The 23,892-nt window shown below is 46.8% G+C and overlaps 1 protein-coding gene across 2 annotated transcripts in view; it reads right to left on the reverse strand.

The window, feature by feature from the left end:
• The window catches only part of TBX15 (T-box transcription factor 15), a 98,004-nt gene extending 78,806 nt beyond the window's left edge, over positions 1 to 19,198 (reverse strand). The window contains exon 1 of one of the 2 annotated variants that reach the window (XM_069785913.1): positions 18,762 to 19,198. In XM_069785913.1, coding sequence (XP_069642014.1) covers positions 18,762 to 18,963 — 202 coding nt within the window. In that variant the 5' untranslated portion in view covers positions 18,964 to 19,198. Of the gene's footprint in view, positions 1 to 11,486; positions 11,593 to 18,761 lie in introns of those variants that run through there. The other variant, XM_069785914.1, reaches the window with a different exon arrangement.
• Between the last annotated feature and the right edge of the window lie 4,694 nt (positions 19,199 to 23,892).

Below are 23,892 nucleotides of genomic sequence, written 5' to 3' on the forward strand. Positions count from 1 at the left end.
TACCACAATCTTATTTTCATGTCAGGCATTACACTGTCTCTGAAGTTCTACTAGTCAAACACATGAAAATGTGCTAAGAAGTTGTGCTGCCGAATATGATGTGACTTCATTAGACACGTGCATTGCTGAGATGCTATCCAGGAACATTTCTCAACTTTTCCTGTATCATTGGCCACTTTGAAAAAAGAAAAACTTATGGACCAAACCAGATGATGTTGCCACAATGGTTTTTCCTTACAATCAAATAAAAATTTGCCAAACATTTATTGTTTATTTATTACTTTCCTTTTCACATCTTGTCTTCTTGCTCACAACTGTACTTGTGTTTTCAGGGTGTTTCACACATGACCCATAAGTTCAGTCCCACAGCTATCAGATATAAGGACCGCTCCCATTAACTGTAATCCTGCTACCATTAACTCTAATATGTGTAGAAGCTGGCTCAGTCACAATTACATGGAGAGTCATTTGAAAAATGTAGAAATTAACATTATCGGTGGGTTTAGCTCTGTTTATATTGGATTCATCTGCTGAGCATCTCTTTACATTCCCTCCATGACATTTCCATGCATTGTTCCACTCTCTCCCCAGTGTTCAGCTAGAAGGACAATGGGAGAAAGTAGTTCCACATTTCCATCTATCTATACACAAACAGAGTCAGCCCATGCATTCTTTTCTTTCTTATTTTTTTTCCCCCAAAAAAGCTCCCAGGGCAGGAAAGGAATGCTGGATCAGGCCTGTCCATAGTCGTGTGTTCCCTAGCATCCCACAGAGGGATGTTGTTGCTATTATTTTAACAGCAGATCTCTGCTGTTGTTGCTATTTTAATGGCAGATTTTAAAGCTTCCGCTGACATTGGTACAGACCCTGAAGCTCAGCTAGAGAAAGAGAGGTGGTGAGCAGATGGTGATACAAAGGAGGAATGTTGTATCTATAAATATTCCGGTGAAATTCATATCCAGTGTTCCACACAAGAGCCAACAAACTATACTAAACCCTTAGTATGGGGGTTAAATTAGTCTTATGTGGTAAATGGGTTCTTAATCTGGGTTTCCCTGCCGGGGAGATTTTCACTCAGAGGATGTACCTATTTATATCAAACCACTGAAAAAATTAGGAAAGGTTAATTCTGTATTAATTATCATTAGAAAAATGTTAACGTTTACCAAGCGAGGGGAAACGTTTCCTTCTGAGTTGTCAGGGCTTCTAAAACAGCCCAAGGGAAGGCGCAGTGGCGAAGGCACAGCAATCTCTGGGAAAATGCTCCCGAACTGTTTGTCAGACAGCATTAAGGTTATGTTACAGTACATCAGCTGAATGTGTAACAACTCAAATCTCCTTCCGGAAAAATCAAGCGAGTAAAATGACATTCGTAAAACCCTAAGGTGTTTTAATAATGCAGTTTAATACATTGAACTTCTCCAACCAAGAGTTAAGGCTGAAGCTTTGCATTCAAATGGTAATCTTTATTTCACCATATCTGAGTGTACTTTAGATATCAGATAATGGGTCTCACACACACAGAGGTTTATTTATCATTGACTGAACACACAAGTACCGGCTGAAACAAAATGAACAGGACCAAAACCGATAGAGCCTAAGTCTGGTTTAAGGTCAAGCAGCAGGTAAGTAGCAGGGCTTGAGGCCAAGCTCAGCTGCCCGCTGTCCACAGCCCCTCTGCCCTCGCCATCAGAAAGCGCAATATCCTTCAAACCAAGGTGCCAAGCAAGTCTGAAAACCACCCAATGGACGGCTGTGTGAATCTGCAGAGTGTCTACATTAATAGGTTTGAGTTTTGATGTTCCGTTTATATCTGCAGGTGCAAATTTGGTGGCTAATCGGGATATACTGCATCATGTTAGCTATCTCTCTCCTTATCGAATATTGTGGGAAAGGAGGGGAAATGTTGTGTTCAAAAGACCTATGTCAGGAACAAAAGGGCACGGAGAATCAGTGCCTTTTAGCAGCATGTGCATAAGCATTATGCAGTTGGTTTTGTTTCCTAAAGTGGCACTCAGATCTGAAAGTTGAAGAAGGAAGCTATACAAATAACCAAAACTCTGTGAAAGTGTGGAACATTATTTTTTCATCATCCCTTCATAAGCACATAAAATAACTCCGGCCTAAAGCATCTCCTTTGAACACTGGGATAGAAAATGTAAGGGGATAGATCATCTACCTATGGATCAAATGTTTTAGCTGTATTTCTTAGGAAATTAGGCTCACAGGAGGCCATCAGCTGGTCAATTTTCCCTTTCCCCTCAATATTCTGGACCCACTGATCCAAATTGACTCACTGGTCGGCTTCAACCAACTTTGACAGAGGGATAGAGGTCTCAAAGGAATTAAATTTCTACAAATTCTGTGAAAATCAATGGCTAAACTAATTAGCACCCTCAACTAAGAGGCTCCCTTGGCTACTTGCGCTATGTGCTCATCCAGGCAGAACATCCCAAGACAGGTAGTAGAGGAGTTGGAACTGAAACTGGGATGCTATGGGATATTCAGGGGAAAGTACATGAAGCTGAAAATGTTGGTAAACAACAGGGTATAGCCACTGGGGAAGAAGCAGGAGGAACTAACATTTCTGTGATGGAGACATCAGGACGTAATGCAAGTCATTTGTCCAGCTGCTTGAAAGAGGCTTGCTTCTTTCACTGAAATACCCTTTAAAAGTCATCAAGAATTCAGGGCCCAGAAGAAGAGCAAAACTAGGCCTTTGGAGCAGAAAATGCTTATAAAATCTTCCTGAAGTGCTGCTATACAGTCGTTCGTATTTTATTTTACAAGATCTAAATACTGATGTCTCACCTGTGCTCTGCAAATGGCTCTCAGAAAAACAGCTGCACCAGTGTGCGAGAAGAGAGAACAAGAAATAAAGATTGCTTCTCTTCTTCACAACTTTCCTGCAACTGAAGTCCAAAAACTGAGTACCAGCATACACCTTTCCCCAACTTTTATCTCAGGTTGACACCCAGAAGGAAAGACAATTTCTCACCTAACAGCTCAGCTTCCCATTCTTCACGCTGGGTCTGATAGACACGCTGGGTCTGTGCAGGGACTTTACCTAGCTCTGTAAGATGACAGCAGGTTTGCAATCTTTATCTCAACCAGCTCTAGCACAGTTAAAGGTAGCATGCTATGGCTAGACTAGATTTTTCAATTATGGTCATGCATGCCAGTATCATACTTTAAATCTTGATAGCATCTTTGAAAGCATGTAAATGATTTAAGCACACTTTTTTTTTTCCCCCAATTTCCAATGCAGTTTAAGCTTTTAGGTTCGAGTAAATGTCTACATTGCATGTGCTGTATTTTCCAGCTCCCAGTGACTTCAGTCAGACTATTTGTCTGAATAAGGACACATCAGGGGGTCACAATTTCATTTCGTTTAATGTTCTGTCTTGTGTTGCCTCCATAAAAGGTGACTTAATAAATACTGCAATTTCTGAATGGCCTTATCTTAAGTTCCATTATCAGAACTGCTAAATATGCAAAACAAGATCATGCACCAGGGAAATAAAGTCAAAATCCCACTGGAGTTCAATGGCAAGCAACAAAAGGGCTTGACAGTTTTACATTGAAAGGAAAATATAGAATGAAAATAAAGAACCTGATTCCTCACCTCACAACTACAATAATTTCAATACATGCTATTTTAATGGCTATTTCTGCTTAAGACTATACACTTTTAACGTGAAAAATTACATTCCTCTCTGAAGGGTCTGTCCCTGACTAGAGTTACACATCACAACTAGCATTTCTGTAACTGAAGTATTACAGAAATGTACTTTACTCCATACTCTCTATTGTTTACTTTGTGCCACGGACAGAACCCTGTGCAGTTTCCATTTCCCCTACAATTAGGCGCCGATCCTACAAACACATAAATGTGAGCTCACCTTTCCTGCTGGGAGGGATTTTGATGGGAGACTCGCCGCAATAAAGGACATGAATACATTTTGGCAGGATCAGGGCCTCGGATAGCAAGGAGGAAACCAGCTAACAGAAACCACCTTTGCAAACACAAAGAGGGAAAGATCCCAGGAACAAAAATTAAAGTTTTATACACTTTTAAATGCCAGCCAGAGTATTTAAAGGGAGCAGAAACTCGAGGACTTCAGAACTGATCTTTTTTTTTTTTTTAAAGCTGAGCTGAAAGTGTCCCTTTAAGGATTTATGGCATGGCACAGCCCAGGGTTTGCTTGGTTTGGCTTTTACTGAACTATTATTTTCTTTTGCTGAGAGATTCAGCGACTAAAAGTGCAGCTTTTTCTTCCTCACAGCTGTTTGCTCCCATGCTATCGAATATTCTCCCTCCAGCTTTTGCCCTTGCCTTGCTCACGGGCTGTAAGGGATGCAGGAATTTCGGCTGCTCTGCTTCAGTTTAGCGGAGTGATAATCTTAGGCAAACGCTTGCAATCTGTCTTTCATTAAAAGAGTTTTTTGCACTTCTGTTTAACACGGGGAATTTTTTGAATTGCCCTTCTAAAAGAAGATTTCACCTCCACTTTTGCCTGGAGGGAAACCCTTGCTGCCACAAATATATCTGCTGGATAAGTGGGAATGCTCTGGTTGTCGAGCGGTTCTCACCAAAGACAGCAGACAGTTCTGCCTTCAACTCCTGAAGATTAGGTACTTGCTGCAAGCTTAATTGGATAAATCGATGCATAGAACAATGCTTCTCCCATTAAAAAGAAAGGGGGTTTTTTTTGCTGCCCTATACAAAAACAGGTGTTTAAATTCCATTGTAAAATGAAAGTAGCTTTCATTACCAAGTACCGGAAACCTCTTGCAGAGTATGATTCTCCTACTTCTAGCGTCAGCTAGAATCTGTCAAACGTAAGACTGTTAACTAATACTTGTTGCCATAACAAACTGGAAGTGCAAAATATGAACGGAAAAGATTGGTATTTCTAAAATACTTAAAATATGGTAAATGTTCAAATTCAGGGTTTTAGTTGCCCTAGAAAAACAGTCTTGTTTTTTAAAAAAAAATTATAACCAAAATATTATTAGTATAATATATACGTGTACATATTATAAATGTATCTATAGAGAGAGGCTTATATACATGCACACAACATGGAGAAAATATATAGCAAGCAAAATGGGATTTGAACCCAAGTTCTTTGCTGTCTCCGAACTGGTAAGAGCAGCAGGAATTTCCTCCCTGCAAAAAAACCCCAGTTCTTAAACAAAAGAAATCCTAGAACAAAAGCAAAAAAGAGAGGGAGAACTACATTCACTAAAAATGGGGAATATAAGTTTTGCTATAAGTCACTGTTGCTGGTAAGCTTTTGTTTAAATACAGTGACAGGAGGCTAGAGTTCTCAGCCGTTTGCTGAATCTGGCCCCAAATAGGTATCTGCAGACTCTTCTGAAGGGAAACAAAGAAACAAATATTTTAAAATAACTTTTGAAAGTCATGTCCTCCTAAAAAATAACCTCTATCTGTGCGAGGGTAGCCAAAATTTAATTGAAGAAAATGAAACTGTTAGATCTCCAATTTTGCAAATCCCTTGTGTGAGGGACTCAATCACTGACTGATTCCTATGCTTTCCTTACTAAATCAGGATGCATTTCAAGCCAACAATTTGAATTGAGAAACCTGTTATTTTTAATTGCTCTGCCAACTCTGCAAACTAAGCCTTCAGCTTCAGATTGCTCCCTGCCCCCGCAAAAGAAAAACTCCTGCTTTCTATTCCCTTGTTTATTTTTCAGATATACAAGAAGAAAGGGCTTTTCTCCCAACATCTAAGACAGAGGAAGAGGAAACATATCTCTGGAATTTCTGATTATTTTTTTTTTTCACAAAATATTCCTTTGTAAAATGGAGATTTCACACAACACCTCTGTTCTACTCCACAAAACTCTACGTTGATTATTTCTTCATTCTTCGTTTAGGGTTTCCACTGTATTGAGATTTGAGTTCCTAACCAAATATCATCGAGCGTCCCTTTGCATTTATTATTAAATGACGTCAAACTCAGACCACAAGTAAAATAATGACAAATCCTGGTCAAAGTCCCTTTTTCCCTAAGAATGGAGATACCAGGGAAGAGTTAAGAGCGTTTGACCTGCTGTGCTGAAAGCAGCGAAGTCTGACATACGAAATGAAGAATCACATCTTAGTATGTACATGGGAAAAAATTTAGCCAACCACAGTGTAAACAGTTGGTGCGAATGTTGTCTTATTAAAGGAAGGTGACTAACCAGCAACACCTTCAAAATATTATTCTTTGTACAACTGTAATGTCCCGAAGCCCTGGATGCGGATTGACGCTCCACTGTACTGTTAAACGTAAGCAAAGGAGCTCATGGGGCTGTCCCAAAGAGCCAACAGTCTCAGTACGTGCAACAGCCCAAGTGCTAACGATGAATCACCTCTTGCTTCAGAAATAAAGCTAGATAAGCATCCTGATTTACAGGAGAAAAGTCATGACTCAGACGAGTCAAAAACACTGCAACCTTGAATCTGGAGTAAAGAAAAAGGAAGCAGAAATAGGGAAAAAAAGACTAAAAAAAGAAACACACTTATTTTTCAGGAAAGAAGTACAAAATAACTAGTATACACTTCTTTAGATGACCATAAGAAGAATAATAAGCTTTTTCTTCCCATTTATCTGCCCAGCAAACATCACTGCCTAAATGCTACAGTGAATAGCAACTATCCGAGATGTAATTATTTATATTTTAATTCAGGACTGTCAGGCATTTTCATGAATACTCAGCAACTGTCTATTTATAAATAAAATTATTAAGGGTCAGTCCACAAATAAGTATTCTCATTCAACTACAAATAACTGTAATAAGAAACCTTTACTACTCTTCGTAGTTCTTCATTTAAATTACGTGGCCCTAGCCGGAGTGACATTTCCAAAAAATTTTGCTACTGTGCAGGAAAGCTGCCTCCCTCTTCCCACCACTCCCAAGCCCAGGAAAAACACGTAAACAAACAAAACAACAAGTAGAAATTTCAAGTAGAGGGGGAAGACTGAATTATCTGTAGTAGATGATCATCATAAGTCCAGTTTAATTACTTCCTTAACAATAAGAAATGTGCTATGTGTAATTTAATTAGCCATTAGAAATTGCCTCTAGGTATACCTATATAATAAATAACTACACTCATTGCAATAATGACTAACATGTTCTCTCGGGCACATAAAAAACTTCTGTATATTGAAAATTTAAATATATAATAATTTAAAGCACTGAAATATCTGATTTTTATATACAAGGGAAATCAATAATGTACAGCCAATGCAACTGCATAATAAAATAGACTTAACTCCATGTGTAACATCTATTGATTATAAAAAGGCTGAAGGCCTGTGTAAAAGTAGCAAAAGTAGCAAATAGGTTTTTAAGAATTATTCTAAAAAAACCTATCAAGTTCACTGTAAGAGAAAATATTTCATCTAGAAGAGGCTTTATAATTTTACCTGAAATTCCTGATTTTTTCACATCGAACCCTGGAGAACAAAGACCATGCGAAGAAACCTTGTTCTTTTTCCGGAAAGGTTCTGCTTATTTGAGAGGTTTTCCCTTTTTTCCCCCAGGCCTCTCACATACGTAAGCTACACCAAATTATTACGTTTGTCTGGTATAATGTACTAAGTTGCCTTCATGAACTATTTTGAACAGTATATTTCATTTATAGGAACCGCGCTGTTCATTATTTGGGGGAGGAAAAAAAAAGAAAACAAAACAAAAAAAACCCAGGAGGGCACCCAGATGCAGGGAGAAAGCCTGAAAATAGTTTCTAATTCCTCCTCGTGCCGCGAGCAGCCGGTGGGTAGGAAATGAAGCCCCGGCCTACACCCGTTCCTGCCTCATTCTCCTCCTTCCTTCCCAGCGGCGATCCCCTTTTCTGCCTGGTTTTCTACTCCTTTGCCCCTATTAACTTGTCTCTTCCCGATTTCTCCATCATTTCATCCCCAGGCGGACAGCGCACGCGCGCGACTCGACGTGAAAATGAAGCTGACGCGGCGTGAGCCGGTCCCTTGGCTGGCGCGTTATGTCCCTTGTCCCCAGCCAGTTTGCCCCACAGAGCGACACGGGGCACCCAGTCCGTGTCCCGGCTGAGCTCCAGCACTCCTATTCTTAATTTGTTTTTCCTTTACCGTTTCCTTACCGTTTCTCAGCCCAAGGACAAGTCGGCACCTACGGCAGCCCCGGGACATCCCAGTCCAGCGGGTGTCGGAGAGCACAACCAGGGACGAGGCATCTGACACGGCAAAAGGACAGAGGCAACAAACGCCCCGGACATTTTGCATCCCCTTTTGGGGCCAAATTGCTTTTCTGTTAAAGGCTGTAACCATACCAGATTACTCACTCGTGTGCCCCGTACGTACTCAGCCAAGCCTCTCTCTATCATTTTTTCTACATCAATTATTCCCAAATTACCCTGGATAAATGATGCTCAGGACCTTACTGTAACTCAAGCAATCAGTCTTGTAACGCTCTTGATAAACAGCCGCTTCACAATCGAATCTTTCATTCTGAGAAGTAGAAGGAGGTTTTTTCCCTGAAGCTGCATTATATGACTATATTTTCACAAAAGCTATTAATTATTGTCCATTTCTGTAACGGCCCACTGCGAGGCACTTCCACAGCCGCCCTCCCTTTCCCCAGCCCAGGCGCAATTTCCTGAGCTATGGAGTAAACAGAATTACTATGTACAGAATAATCCGAGCAGTCTCTAATGGGGCAGTGTAGGCTTTCTGCCGCTCCGTCAGCGTCGCAGGGACCTGCGTAACAGAACTGTGATGTTACAGTCTTACACTCCCGAGCATTGAAGTGAATAACGTGACTAGCTTGCCGCTAGGCAGATGGAGACTTTGCTAGGGTTGTTTGATGGTAAATGAAGACTGTTTTTTTATTTGCTCCAAGGAGCCTGGCACAGGAAACCCCCAAATCCTACAATAATAAATCCTCTATTAAATCTTTTAAATTCTGGAGCAAAATAAAAACCATTAGGCACCCACCACCATGTGCTGTATTCTATATTTTCCCAGCTTCCTACAACCTCCTGGCATAAAAAGATTAAGTTTTCTGAAGTAAAAAACAACTTCTCAGTTTAAAAATAACAGCCTCGTTGCCTTGTATGGAGCACTGTTTTATCGTATCACAGAGTAAAAAGGCAGGAGCGCTTAGAAATTGCAAAGATGGGCATAATCTGGAAACCCGTATCTGATCCAACCTGATAGTTTTCACGCTATCAGGCATTTGCAGGAAAACTGAAGAGCAGAGGAAAACATGATCTTTCCATAGCATAAAAGTGATCACCCAGGCATTAACCTCACTGTCACGATTATTTCACTCATACAGACTGATACAGTATTCCAGCAGATGAAAAAGAAATCCCCGTACATAAATCAAACTTATTCCAATCCTGACAGTTACGCTGAAGGGGAGGCTACTTTCTGGCTATCGCCGTCTGCTTAGGGCATCTCAGAGCAGAAATCAAGCGAGAGGTCGAGATCTCCGTGGCGATTACACATTCTTAACACCACTGAAAATAAGGTCACAAAAGCTGCGCCCTTGAAAATGAGCACCGTAAAGTCCTTTGAAATACAGAGGCTCAGCACCTCGCAGAATCGGGCCCTCCTTTAGCAGCTGCCTCCTAAGCGCGCTGCCCCACAGCCTTCGCCCCACTGTATTTTGCAATGTCATAGGGCACTTCCAATCTCTTTGTTCTCTAGTTTTTCAGATGCCTGATACATAAAAGATACACATCTTTGCAAGAGGAGATGTCGACTAAAAATTTAGGATTGCCAATCCCAGCTATTGCGTGGTATTTTATTACAAGTTAAGGCAGCAGCAGAGTCCAGTACAACCTCAAGGCTGAAGCCTGCTTTTAAAAAAGCCAGTGGGAGGGTTTCCATTAAGGTCAGAGGGGGTACAAGGGAATGCTCAACAGGTTGCCTTCTACTATTTTTTTCCCCCTGAGAAGGAAGACTGCTTAGAGCACAATAAAAATACATGGGCATTTTTTCTGTGCAAAGTGCATCTAGGTGCAAAGCTGAAAGAGGGATGACAAGGCAGCGCTGGGGTAATTTCTTCATCACACTAAGTGATGCTTGTAGAAGTGATGACAATAACACCTGCGAACATTTAATAACTGACCTTTTAATAGGATCCTCTGAGCAGGACTGAGGACAATCCAGTGCGGCAAGTAGGTGAAAAAAATGTCTATCTGTGAGTCTCTCCGTCTATTCCCAAGGTCCCTTCTTCCTCAGCAAACTCAAACTTGCAGAACTGATATGCAGGCATTTCAGGGATAAAACAACAAAAACCTATTTTTGAAGACTCCCTAACCTACTCATTGTATGCACCATTCATTTCTAAATGCTACGATGTGTTCTCCAGAATTACTTCGTGTCTGTAAGCATCCATGCAGTCAGCCAGCACTTTGGGTACCTGATTTAGGGATACTGCTGTTAACTGGTGCAGCTTCTTAAGAAGTCTACGATGCACAGTTCTTCACTCTCATTAAAAGCAAAGACACTCTGGTGTCTTCAGTTTTCCCCTTAGTTTCAGGGTAGATTTCCGATCAGGGAGTTCTCTATTTCCGGAAGCTCCTAAAAGTAGAGGCTTGGTTTTGTTAATTCATTGGTCATGGGAAAAATGTTAATGCTAGCCAAGAGTGCATCCAGCCCCTGAGTGAAGTCAAAGAACTGTAAGTCATTCATAATTATTCTGTGTGCCCTGGCCCACTGATTTTCAAACAATCTTTGCTGTGGCTGCATTCGTATAAATGTGCTGATTATTAATATGATTTGTGTCAGTTCTTAACCAGTCGGTTAAGTACTCTTTAGAAACTGTAAATCGGTTCTTGTAAAGGTGGTTGGCAATCACTTCTTCCCAAGCTTCTTTCCAAGAGCTACATGTGTGGATGTTGCTGAAAATGTCCATTTAACAATACTGGAAGATTTCCTGCCCAAAAAGCAAAAGCCTTAAGAAGAATGAGCAGGTGCAGATGTGGTGCAGTGAAACTGTCCACTACGACAGGGACTGAATTCTACCGTGCAAGAGTTTAACTGAGCGTTTTTGGGGTTTTTTTTAATACATATATGTAGTGAATTGACGAAGAAAATAGAGCTTTGGAGAAATTAAAACTTATTTATGAAATCCCGCACAATTTGGCCAATAACTTTGCTTGTTAAAAGAAGAAAAATGGGGAAGCAGTTTTGAATGTCCAAATGCTTGATTTCATTATTATCTAAATGAAAATGCCTTATTTTTTTAATTGCAAATTCATTTTATAATTTCTTTTAAAAAATATTTTTTAACTAATTTAAACAAGGATGTTTGGGGATCCATTTTTAAAATGGTTGTGTAACTTAAAAACATGATGTAGTTTGACGACACAAAAATAAATATTTAAAGGCTGGCCAAAACCTAAGTTTTCCTGTTTCTCAATAAAGTAAAAAAAAAACAAACAGCTTTTATTCAACCAAACCTAAATGCCTCCTCACCATCTTGACTTTTTTTCTGCTCAGTCCCCAGATGAAAAATCCTCCTCTGAATTCCTCAGCTGCTGGGAATCAGTATGGGCTGGCCTAAGGCATTTGCTAGGTGCAGCCTTCCCTCTAGCAGCTGTAAGTCTGCGTTTGCAAATATACAGCAAGCATGGGACAGCCCACTGTCACGGGGCTTTGACTCGGACAATCCTTTCACCATCTTCACAGTACTGTCAGGTCAATAGCTCATCTGAGCAAATGGCATATGGAAATATTATTATAAATATTATTGTAACAAGTGCTTTTGTCACATCTTGGATTGATTTACTGATTCATTGTTTTCTGATCTTGCAGAATATGCAATTAAAAGATGCCCCCGGCATGAATATTGGTGCTAGAACTTGAATTGGCACTACGTTTCCTCTCAGAGTTTTAAAATATCTTAATCTGCTTTCAAAGGTATTTCAACTTAGTTTTACCATAACACCATGTTATCTTCCCTAGCCCTTCTCACCAACGCACGCTACAGCTTTTACCCCTAGAAATGCAATGGCATTGCATTTTGAGACAGCAGATGCTTCACAGGCAGAAAGGTTGGAATCGTAACCTATTTTAACCAGTGTTGGAAATAAGCAGCAAAAAGCTACACCATTTTCTTTCCTCTGAAAATAAAAATGTCTTGGTGTTGCTGCACAGTGCTCTCCACCCGTGGAAATTCTAGTTTGACTAATAAGCCAGAAAAGCCAAATCTTTCAACGTCCTGCTATGCAGGGCTGCTCTGGGCAGGATTAGGCACTGGAGCGCTGGGAAGCCCCCAGTCACCTGCCTTTCCCTGTATGCCCAGGTGCCCGCTGGTGCTCTTGCTTAAATCTGTCGGGATTTAACCATAACTTCCCATCCCATTACCGCAAAGTAACTGTATTGCTCAGGAGGATGTCAGAGAGCTAAGGGCTAGCATAAAATCCTGGAATTCCATCAACAGGCACTAGCAAGCTCAGCCTCTCCGGGAAACTCTGTTGATCTCTGAAACGTTGTTAGTTTTAGAAAACTTCAGCTTTTTTCACTGAACTTGATTTTACATCACAGGTGTAAACTACAGATCTCAATATGGATGCTTGGGGTGATTTAAATCCCACTTGAATAGATTTGACTTGCAACAGGAACTGATGTAAACGCCATATGAGCCGCTCTCAATATATCCAGGAATTTTCCAAGCACTCTCACACTGATTTTAGTGCATTCTTTAAACTAGCGTAAGCTTATTAATCTAGATCAGAAGGCAGGGGGAAAAAAAAATTTAAAAAACTCACGCTTTGACCTTTGAAGACATAAGACTGCAAGCAAAGATTCATACAGGAATCCAATTGATTAAAATAGGAACGGTGATCTGCTTGAACAGAGGTGACTTAAGTGGCACCGACTGTGTTGTAAAACAATGCAAATGCTCTTTCCTGAATGTAGCACTCTTGGAAGGCATCTTTCAACTTTTCCATCTGAAAAAAGCATCAGTTTTCCTTAAAGACAGATACAGATAAAGCTGGACACTTCTGCCTGAGGAGAGGCTAGCTGGGCTGATATTTGATATAAGCGCTCAGTCCCAAGTGGGAGGAGGGAGAAGTGATTGATGGTTTGTAAGGAATTACTTGACTTTTGCTTGTAACAGAAGCTTTTTGGATTCTCCTGAAGTTCTTGTCAAAGACAAGTAATGTCTTTTGAAATAGCAGCATTCCCCTTCCCAGCAGATGGAATAAACCTGCGTAAAAAATGCTGCAGATTTAAAATACATACAAAAGAAAGGAAGACGTTTGACACGCTGCCATTTTTCTAACACTCCGCCGTTCTGTAAGGTTTGTCTCTATTATTCTATTACCTGCCCTCTTAATACAGCGTGAGCAATTCACCTCTCTGCAGGAAGAGTTTCACAAACCCAGCCGCGGGAGTTCACCGATTCAGTAAGACGCGTGTTACCGCAGAGACAAATCCTTCTCGCTCTCTTGTCTCCTCCGGCTGGCTCCAAGGTCAGAGTTGTACGAACTTGACCAAGGCAACCCTTTCCCGAGCTCCCCCAGGGCTCTCCTGGCTCTCATCTGGACAGCTCCATCTGCCTCCTGCAACCCTCTCCTCTGGGAAGGGGGAGAGCATTAGCTCCGCGGCCGGAGCGCCGGGGGAGCAGAGACATTACGAGGGTCAGATTTTCACGTTTCCTTCCATCGCGTCCACAAGGGAGCAATGGGTCTGAGCTCGGTATCCCCTCCTTAGGAGGCAAACTGATGATCCAACAGGTGGGATGAATTCATACAGTCCCAGTCACACACACATTCGTTAGAAAGACCTCACATCAATAAAGCCCAGTCCCAAGCACTTCTGCCAAAGGCAAAGCTGACGCTCTCTGCCATACACCTCATTACGGAGCCTCGCTCCTCAGCGAGCCTCAAGGACCACGCAGAGGACGGTGTACGCCGATTCCCCCTACCTCAGGAAAGAGAGGAGGAAAAGTTCTCTGCCAGCTCTTGAAATCCTAGCCCCGTCCACCGAGCACTCAAACAAAAGCTGAAGTGAGAAACTACGTCAGGAACCAAACTAAGTCACTCCCTACTCGCAGGTTTAATGGGCGCTGCTCAAAAAATGGGACTTCATCAATACGAGCATTCAGGAGCAGTGGTATAAAAAAAATTTACAAAAATCACGTATCATCAATCACATTTCTCCAGCTCTTAAAATTTGTTTGCCCTCTCCGGAGGGTGGGTGGGCTGTATGGCCGGTGGAGGGTGTTTTTCCAGAGGCAAGGAGGAGCAGGTACCCTGCGGCAGAGCGGGGTTGGGATGGCTAATCCTCCCACCTCCCAGGACAGGCAGGAGAACCCACACGCCGTGGTAAAAGAGATGGAGGTTTTACTCTTGCCAGCCACGGAAGGCTTTGTCAAGCTATCGGATCTTAATCTTATGGATAAGCAGCTGTAATAAACACGTTGTAGGTCTCAAAATGTGTGCCGTGTTGTTTTCTCTCGTTGCAAAGCTTTGCTGTAGTTCGTTAACGTGGCTTTAGAAAAACACACGGAACGAAAAACAACTTGCAGTGCAATGCCTTTGCGGATTGACTAAAATAAAACTCTCAAAATTTTTTTGGTTTTGTTTTGGTTTGTTTGTTTGTTTGTTTTAACCGACGGGTGCATTTTTAATATATGCCATCAGAAATACCGATGGGATGCATGATATGAAGACGGCACTGGTGAAATTCGTTTCCAAACTCACTAGCGTGTTTCTTTACGAGGAACAGCATGGTCCCAAAGCTGAGAAATCCTAAATTTTTAGCCGCACCGTTTTGCTCTGCCTGCGAAGCGCCTGTCCAGCGTCTCGCCGTGTAACGACCCCGACCGCCTCAGGGAACCGCCGTGTTTCGGGGGGGGGGGGGGGGGGGGAGGGAAACGCGTCCGCGGGGAGACGTATCCCCCCCAAAAAAAAACCAAACAAAAAGATTTTAAACTTTCGACGAGCAAAGGAGCGCGCTGGGCTCTGCCTGGTCTGTCCCTGCGCCCCGGGGGCTGGCAGAGGGAAGGGCCGAGGAAAGGCACGGCTGTGAACGATGGTAAATAATATATACATCAAGGGAGGCAACGCCTGCCCCCCCCCAGCCCCCCCGTGACCTTTCCGTCGCTCAGGTTTAATCTATAAATACCCAGCAGACACCCGAGCCCATTGTTTTGCTGCCCTCGGAAACCAAACCTGCCGAGGGGACGGAGGGCTGCCCGCCACCTCCTCCTCCTCCTCCTCCTCCTCCTCCTCCTCCTCCTCCTCCTCCTCCTCCTCTTCCTCTCCGCAGCGGCGGTGAGAGCCGAGGATGCGGGGAGGCGGCGGGGGCAGGAGCCGGGGGAGGCTCCACCGAGGGGCCCACGCGTGGAACCCTCGAGCAGGACGGGGAAAGGGGAGGGAGAGGGGGAGAGCCGCTGTAATCCTGAATTCCTTTTCCCGACTTCGTGATTAAAACCCGCACGTGATTAAAACCCAGCCTTAGCCCCCTTTTAAATGAGTCTCGTAAAACAGCACATTAACTCTGGCGACAAGATTCACGGCCGAGACATAAATAACTCGGATGCTCGGGAGATATTTTTTACAAACTCGGGGGATTTTTCCGCTGGCTTTTCTCACCTTTCCGCCCCCCCTTCCCGGCCACCTCCCAACCTGCCCCCTCGCTTCACCCGGGAAGATTCGCCGGTGGGAAAGGTCCCTCGGGCTCGCCGATATTGTCGCCCGAGGATTTGGGCACGGCTGGAAAATCGCACGTAAGGAGCGAAGGATTTCCCCAAAACGGGGAGCTCTGCCTCCCACGGGTGTCCCCTGTGTGTCGTGTCCCCCCCCCCCTTCAAGACTGGATTTTGTACACGGCCCCCGAGGGCGGCCGAGCCCCCCACGCCGGGAGAACCACTCGCCGTGGGGAGGGAGTCGTGACCAACGCGTGGGAGAGAAAAATCCCCGCAGCCGCCTGCAGGGAAAAGAGCTGCAAAAAGGAGAGCGAAGCCCCACTCTTCCCTCGGCGGGGCTGGGTTCCCCGCAGCGAATGGGTTTTTTCAGCCCCTCTTGAACTGCAATTGGGGAGGGGGGGTATGCGGAGAGATGGATAAACCCGGCTAGGCCGATTTAGGTTATCGCAGGAAAATCAACACGGAATTTCCCGGGGGGTACTGCAATATTTGGGGCCTCTCTGTAAGCACCCCCGAACCGATAATATCTGCAGCAGAAGGAACAGCCCCGTGTTATTTCCTACGGTACTCGGGGGCAGAGGCTTTGAGTTTTGAACCTTTGGGACGCTATAAAAAAGCCCTTCCCTAAATTTTTTTTTTTTTTTTTTTTGCTATATCGCTGGAGATTTGGCGAGTTTAAAATAGTTTAGGTGTAAAGTTTGCTCTTAATTGGGTCTTGTAAAGATGGAATTTGGTGGCCATTATAGAGCCGCTAATCAATTTTCACCCAGCAGCAAAGGTACACCGCGGAGGATTTAGGTTTAATGAAGTGACTGTGCAAATTACAGTCGCGGACTTTATTTAAAGTCTATCAAGCTCCTAAAAATGATTTCTCAAACTGTTCTTGATTTCCTTTGCTTTATGAAAAACATCACGTTTGCTTTCTAAGGTTTCAGGCATTAGCAGCCATTCTCTCCCGCTCTCCAGTCTGGCGCAGGGGGAGTTTTCCCGTTTTTTCTTTACAATTCCTGGAGAAACGGGCAAATTAAACTTCTAGACCGTCCAAAAATATACCCTATTGCGGCTAAAAATTAAGGAGAAACGGTTCTAAAAAAAAGAAGACCGATGCACATATCTGCTCTGTTATTGGAAAGCGGATTTGTGTCGTTCCGTTCGCGTATTTCGTGTTTTGAACGGGGAAGACTCGGAAACCGTCAGCTCTTTTTTTAGCGGTTGATATTTTGATGGCTTCTGTCCCTTCTCCTTTAGGCCCATCGCTCCTCTGACAGAGAGGTCCCAGGCAGCAGATTTTACTTATTTCTCCTTAGGATCCGCACCGGGAAGGGCCGCTGCTGTTACAAGCAAAATGAAATGCGGTTCCTTGATTGCGGAGCGGGGCGAGGGCTCCGGAGCTGCCGGTCTTTCGCTCCCTTCAAAAACACTTAAAAGACTTTTAAAATTTTTTTTTTACAGCAGATATTTTTTACACCTCGATTTCTAATTCTTTCTCCCCCCTTTTTTGGTTTGGTTTGGTTGTTTTTCTGTTTGGTTAGTTGGGATTTTTTTATGCTGGGTTTTGGGCAGCGGATGCTTCTTGATAGCGTGGGGAATGTCACGCAAAAAAAAAAAAAAAGAAAGAAAAGAAAAATTTAAAAAAAAAGGCGTTTTCTTCTCCAAGTGCAGCAGAGTGGACTTGGCGCGGGTGGAGGAAATTTCTGCTCTTTCTCTTGCGGGATCGCGCCCAGAAATCGCTTGAACCCTTTTTCTCCCCCCCGACTATGAAAAATAAAGAGAAATTACCTAAAACTCGCTTTCTCCGCACACTCTAACCGGGAGCCGGGGCCCGTTCCCTCCGTCCCATCCGAAGGCGCTGGGGAGCGGGGCGGGGGGCGGCGAGAAGGGCGCGGGGGGGCAGCGAGCTTTTCCCCACGCGGGGTGGCCGTGGGGCCGCGGCTGCTTTTTGCGGGACCGTCGTTTTAGGCCGGAGGGAAACGGCCCGAGGCTGGGGGGGGGGGGGGGGGCGGGACGGACACGGGACACGGGACACGGACACGCAAGAGCAGACAGAGGGTTTCGCTTGAAGCCAAATGATCCCTCCAAGCTACCGGCTCCCCTTTAAATAAAAATAAATAAACAAAGAAAAGTTTAAAATGAAAAGTACAAATACCACGAGGGAAATCTCGTGTTCTCTCTCCCCAAATACCGTGCAGAAGCGCCAGGCTCGTTACCGGGGGCCAAACTCCTCGGGACACCCCCACCCTCACCCGTTCGTCACCCCCGCTCCCGGTTGAGCCCCTTTTCCCTGCCGGGAGCAGCGTCCCGGCGGGCCCGATCCCGGGGAAAGGATCGGGCCCCCCCGCCCCAGCCCCTCGCTGCCGGGCTGAGCCCGGCCCGTGGAGGTCTCGGGTGGGAGCTCGCCGCGGGGCGTGGGTGCTTTGTGCAGCGGGTCCCCGCCGATCCGAGGAGCCGGAGCCCCTCGCCTGGGTCTGGGGCGCCTGCCTCCTCCTCCTCCTCCTCCTCCTCCTCCTCCTCTTCCTCCACCGAAACCTCCAGTTAGAGCGGCACGGTCCCCGCGGGACGGAGTCGGGGTGGTGGCCGGTGTCTCGGAAAGGCGCACGGAGGAGGAGAGGGAGCGATCCCTCCCACGGGGGATGCGAGGGTCGTGCCCCCACTCCTTTGCTCCCGACCCACGCGGGACCGCCGCGATGGTCGGGAAGCTCCGGGGCAAGGCGAAACGCGTGTCCCGAGACACCCGGGAAGGACTATCGCGACCGGCAGGCACGGAGAGGCAGGGGAGAGGGAGAAGAGGGGAGCGGGGGGGACACGACACGCCGTTCCCTCCCGGAGAGATCATGGAGTGTGGGGGGGGAGAGAGCCGCAGCGAGTAGGAGAAAACTCCCCGTAAACCGGAAAAAAAAAAAATTGAAATTAAAATCAAAGTCCAAGGAATCTCCGCAAAATCTATATACCCCCCCCGCCTTTCCGTCTCCCGCCGGTGCCGGGTGTTTCCCGGGACGCCCTGCCCGGCGCCGCTCTCCCGGCGGGCGGCTCCCGGGGAAGGAGCGGGGCCGGGGGGGCCGGGGGGGTCCCGAAGAGAAAGGAGTTGCACTAACCGGGGTTGAGATCCAGGCACTGAGTCGGGTCTTCATTGTCCCCTAGCTGGCCATTGGGGCTGAGGCTTTCCATGGACAAATCCAGCCCCTTGTCCTCCCAGTCTCGCAGTTTCCTCTTTTTATTTGTCCCGATCAAGGCTTCTACCGAAAAAGCGTGCGCTCGGGAGCTGAGGGCCACCGCCGACCTTCGCCTCTCACTCATCTTATCCCCCAGCCCAGACCCCGGGGCAGAGCAGCAGCGGCTGGGAGCGCAGAGCCCGGGGACCGGAGGCAGAGCCTCTCGCCTCTTCCTCCCCCCAGCCCTCCCCGGCGGCACCCCCAGCCCGAAGGAGCCCTCAGTCTCCCGAAGGCACTACATGAGGCTGCAGATACTCCGGAGGCAGAGCCGGGAGGGTGTGCTCAGCCCAGGTCCCCAGCACTTGCTCAGAGGGGCTGCAGGCTGGATTTCATCTTTTTTTTTTTTTTTTTCCCTTCTCCCCTTTCCTTCTGTCTCTCTCTGATTGATCCAAACTTCTGGGATTTTTTTTTTTTTTTTTTTTCCTCCAAGAGTTAGGCAGGCTGCGTGCGCCTGTCAAGAAAAAAAAAAAAAAAAAGAAAAAAAAACCTGTTCCCGGCCAATAGGAGTTGGAGATCGGGAGAGACCCAAAAGCTGCGACCCAATGGGGAGGGGAGGGAGACTCGGCTTCAGGGCGAGGAATTTTGGCCATCTGAGTCCTGGAGCACCGGCCGGGAGAATTAACTGTTTGAAGAACGGGGAGCCAGTAGGAAACCCATAGCTGTAAATGCAGAGAGGTAACAACTCCCGCACTTCTCGCCACCGCACCCAGGTTTCCCAGGGGCTGCCGCTACCGAAGCCCCACGCAAAACACCCGAGAGGGGCTTTACCACCCGGGGGGGGACCGGAGGAGGGGGTGTTTTGCAAACGTCAGTCATGCCACTTTATTACTTGCGCTTGAATCGGTGTTTGGCCCGACAACAGCAGCGTCTCGGGGCGGGGCGGGGGGGGGGTGGGGGGGAGAAATTTCCCTTCAAACCGATGCGTGTCCGTGGAGCGGCGGGGCTGAGCGGGCGGCGTGGGCTGGCGCCGGCAGCGGGGCAGATAGAGCCAGACACGCCCGGGCAGGGGCAGCGCCTTCTTTTTGGGAAGGGGGATTTTCTTCTTGATCAATTTATTTTATTCCCCCTACCCCACGCCCCCACCCACGCCACCCCACCCCACCCCGCTTCTTTTTGTCATTTGAGCTACAGCGAGAAGAAACCCGCTAGGTACACATCCCGGCCGGTTGCCTGGATGATATTCAGAGTTTTATTTCTGCTCGCTTATTCATTCTGCCCTGAAACCCTCCAGGCTGGGAGGAGGGTCCGCAGCTGCTCCCACGCTCCTCGGTCGTGCGTGGGGGAGCCCGCAGGGAAAAAGAACAATTTGAGAAGCGAAGGAAGCAGCGTGTGTTTTCCTTAGGTGATGGGACCACGGAAAAATAGGCGAAGTCAAGCGAAACACCGTCTAGAGAAAAACCAGCGGGGAAAGCCGCCGGGGGTTAATTCGATCCCGTGGATCGAATACAGGTTCCAAATAAACAATAAATAATTATAAAGTAACGGAGGGAATTAATATGGATGGAGCCACGGTGGAAAAGCGGCCGAGGATACACCCCAAATTTCAGGAAGGGCTTATTTGGGGCTGGTGTTCCCCCGATGTTCCCAGCGCCGGGAGCAGAGCGAGATTTTTTTTCAGGCGAGGTTTTTCCGTGGGGCTGGACACAAGTGAAGGGGGCAGGCGGCGGGGGGTGTGTGTGGGGGGGTCTCCCTTCTTTTAGCTACCGGTGTGAGCCCACGGTGCCCGTGTCTGCGTGGTTCGGCGGGGCCCTTCAGCCCCCCCCCGCCCCGGTTCTCGCCGGCCTGACAGCACCCGCCGGGGTTCACCCGCCCGGAAAGAGATTTCGGATGAAAAGCGAGAAAGAACCCGTTTTTTCGGGAAATCCCGGAAAAGCGAAGCCCTGTTATCTAGGCCGAAGAGCAGGTTTTGTCCTCACCACCCACTCTACACCCCCTCGCACACATCCCCCCCCCCCGCTCCTTTCCCCTCCCCTCTCGTACATCGCCTTTGACAGGGCTCAGCGCCGGGCACAGCGGCACGGCCACACGGCGTGTGTCCTCTCGTGTGTCCCGTGTCCCTGCCGTGTGCGAGTGTCCCCCCCCCGGCACTACCCGGGTCCAGTAGCGGAGCAGCGGGAACGACAGAGACAGGGGCTGGGAGGGAGCCGGCCCAGGAGAGGGACCCGGAGGGGGCACATGCCTTTCCAGAGGGGTCCCTCGGCTGTGTGTCCTTTCCCCGGTGAAGAAATGTCCCCCAAATAAAAATAAAAATAAAACCAAAACCAAAAACCAAAACCAAAACCAAAACAAAAAATAAAAAATAAAAATAAATAAAAATATAAAAATAAAATAAAATAAAACAAACTGTTTCCCTATTTCCGAAAGCCTCGCAAACACTCGTCGGGGAGACAGACACCAAGGAAGGCTTTTAAAGAAGCTGGTGGGACATTTTAGAAAGAGAGCCCAAGAAAACAGAGGATTATTTATAGCGTTTTAGCGAGAGGAAATGGTGTTGGAAAGGCAGGGCGATTTAAACAAAATTTGGGGGCTGATATGAGAGCTCGGAAATAACGTTTTCCACAGCGTTAAGTGTGGCTTTACGGGTCGACCGTTTAAAGCAGCCCCGATACCTTTTGCGTCTCCTACCCACGGGCTCTCCGCGCTGGAAGCCATGTCAGACCACCCCACGCCGGGCCCTGGCAGGGGGACACAGCCCCCCCCAGCAGCAAGCAGAAACACGACGGAGTTTCCATGCCGGTACGGGGCTTTTCTCAGCCCCCGAGTGGCAAACGGCGTAAATCCGGAGTCGGCCTGGGCTTAATCTGGATTCAGATCCGACTCTGACCCCCAGCCGCCAGAGATGAATGCGTCCCTTTGCCTGGTCTTTATTCCAGACCCTTACTCGCAGGGGTAGCTCCCATTAAATCCAGGAAACTGCTCCCTGGAATAAAGTGGCAGGAGCAAGGGTCGCAGGGCCAGGCCCCGGGGTTTATAAAGAAATCATTCACTCCTGCTTTCCAGTTGTCGCAGAACGAGCCTGAAAATATTTGTTTATATATGGAAATATTTGGGGAAAAAAAAGAGAAATAAGGGGAGCTGGCTGCAGGGCGGGAGTGCTGTCCAGATGTGCTGCTCGCAAGGGCTGAGCCCAACCGGTTTCAAACCCTGCACCGCAGCGAGGAAAACCTTACCGAAGGTCTTTAGCCAGAGCTAGCCCGGGGATTTATTATTCTTTATTTACTTTTTAAAGTTAGTAATTGAAAACAATGTTAAAACTAGTCAGCGGGTGCAGGCTGAAGGCTGTCTGATAACGCGAGGGAGTGATTTACTGGACTTTAAGGCAACGTCGATTATCTTTTAAAACGGACCGGAGGATTTCGAGGCTGGGCTCTCTCCTAAGAGGCGAGTTTAAAGCGAATACAAGTCGCCGCTTGGAAACCTGAGTGAGGTGATGTTCCCGGGGCTGCGCGGGGTCAGTTCTTGTGACTGCGGGAAAAAAATACGCCTGCAATTTATTTTTATGGTCTGCACAAACGGTATTGTTGCATATTATTAACTAATTCATAATTATACCCCTATTATGCTGTCGATTCGTTCCCCCCCTCTCCCCCCTTGCCCCGGTTTTCTCAGGCTTTAAGAATTGAACCACCGCAAAACATTTACAGTCTCAAGTGTTTTTAAATAGGCTTTGTTTGTGTTTTACAGAATAAAAATCTCTATTAGTGTTTAAACAAACACCATGCCAGTCTCTTAAGCCTTCCAGATGTTTGCAATAAAATGTCAGGTTTTGCCTTTGGGACTCGAAATAAAATTTAACTACCTTCACCCTGTAATTATTCTCTTAGCTCTCCCTTCATAAATTTATCTGCTTTCTATCAGGAGAGAAAAAAAATCCGATTATACTCTTGGACTATAAAAAACAGCCACTATTTTCCCTCCATTTTACCAGGACTTCTCCCCGGCTCGTTTCGGCACCGCAGACCGAGGCGCGTACGTTATTTCTGTCTCTTTTCGGGGCGGCAGAAGGAGAGCAGGCAGAGCAGAAACTCATCGGCAGGTTTCCTGCGCTTAAGGCAACAAAATGCCCCTTGTCCCCGGGCCTGTCCCCCCCCCCCCGTCCCCCCCGGGGTCCCGGAGGGGAGGCGAATCGGGAACTTAAATTGTCCCTGAACTTCCTCCAGCTCCGGGCGTCGCTTCTTCGCAGGCACTAATCAGACCTGACTGCATTTCGGAGCCTCCCCGTGGAGCTGGTTGGAAATAGGCAATTATGATGAATAATTCAAACAAAGCAGGTTCCCCTCGCAAACAAAGACGAAAGTCCGGGCTAAAGACCCTTCTGCCTTCTCGGCTGCCAGCTTGGAACACCACAAGCGGGGTTAAACCTCTGCATTTTGTATTTACCACGCCAAACTTCGGAACAACCCGGAACGAAAAGCGGGGCTCTAGATGATCTCTTTCTTTATTTGCCGCCTACAAAGCCACTTTGCCTGGCTGTCAGCAAGGTCGCGGAGTTTCTGCAGCTTCCAGCTTTCGCTGCGTGCATAAAACCCGCAAATACCCACAGGCGCGCTTGGTCTTCGCTCCCTGCGGTCCCCGGGCACAGCCTGAGGGTGCCCCCGGCCGAGACCCCCCCGCTTCACACCCACGGGCGCCCCGGGACCCCTCCCCGGCTGCTCCCGCTCCCGCCGTCCGCTTTTTTAATATTCATTTTCCCCCTCCCCGAAGGAAGAAACCTTCCTCCGCAGATTTCCCCCCTGCCTTGCGCTGAGGTCTCTGCTGACAGGTGAATTCGCGTGGCTGCAGCTCTCGGGTGGCAGCTCCACGGAGGGCAGAGGCCGGCGAGCCCGCTGGAAGAGCAGAGGTCTCCCCCAAAAAGTCGAGCTCCTGAGGTTTCCTCGGGGCCTCCTTTTCCCTGCCCCTGCCCCCGTTTGCAGGTGGACTCGGGGAGGGGGGGGATTTGGCCGGAGGGAAGGGAGGAAGGGAGATCTCAAAGCGGTTTTGGGGTCTGGTTTGGGTTTTGGTCGTGGGTTTGGTT

The sequence above is a fragment of the Haliaeetus albicilla genome, chromosome 6 (genome assembly GCF_947461875.1).
Source record: "Haliaeetus albicilla chromosome 6, bHalAlb1.1, whole genome shotgun sequence".
Lineage (NCBI taxonomy): Eukaryota > Metazoa > Chordata > Aves > Accipitriformes > Accipitridae > Haliaeetus > Haliaeetus albicilla.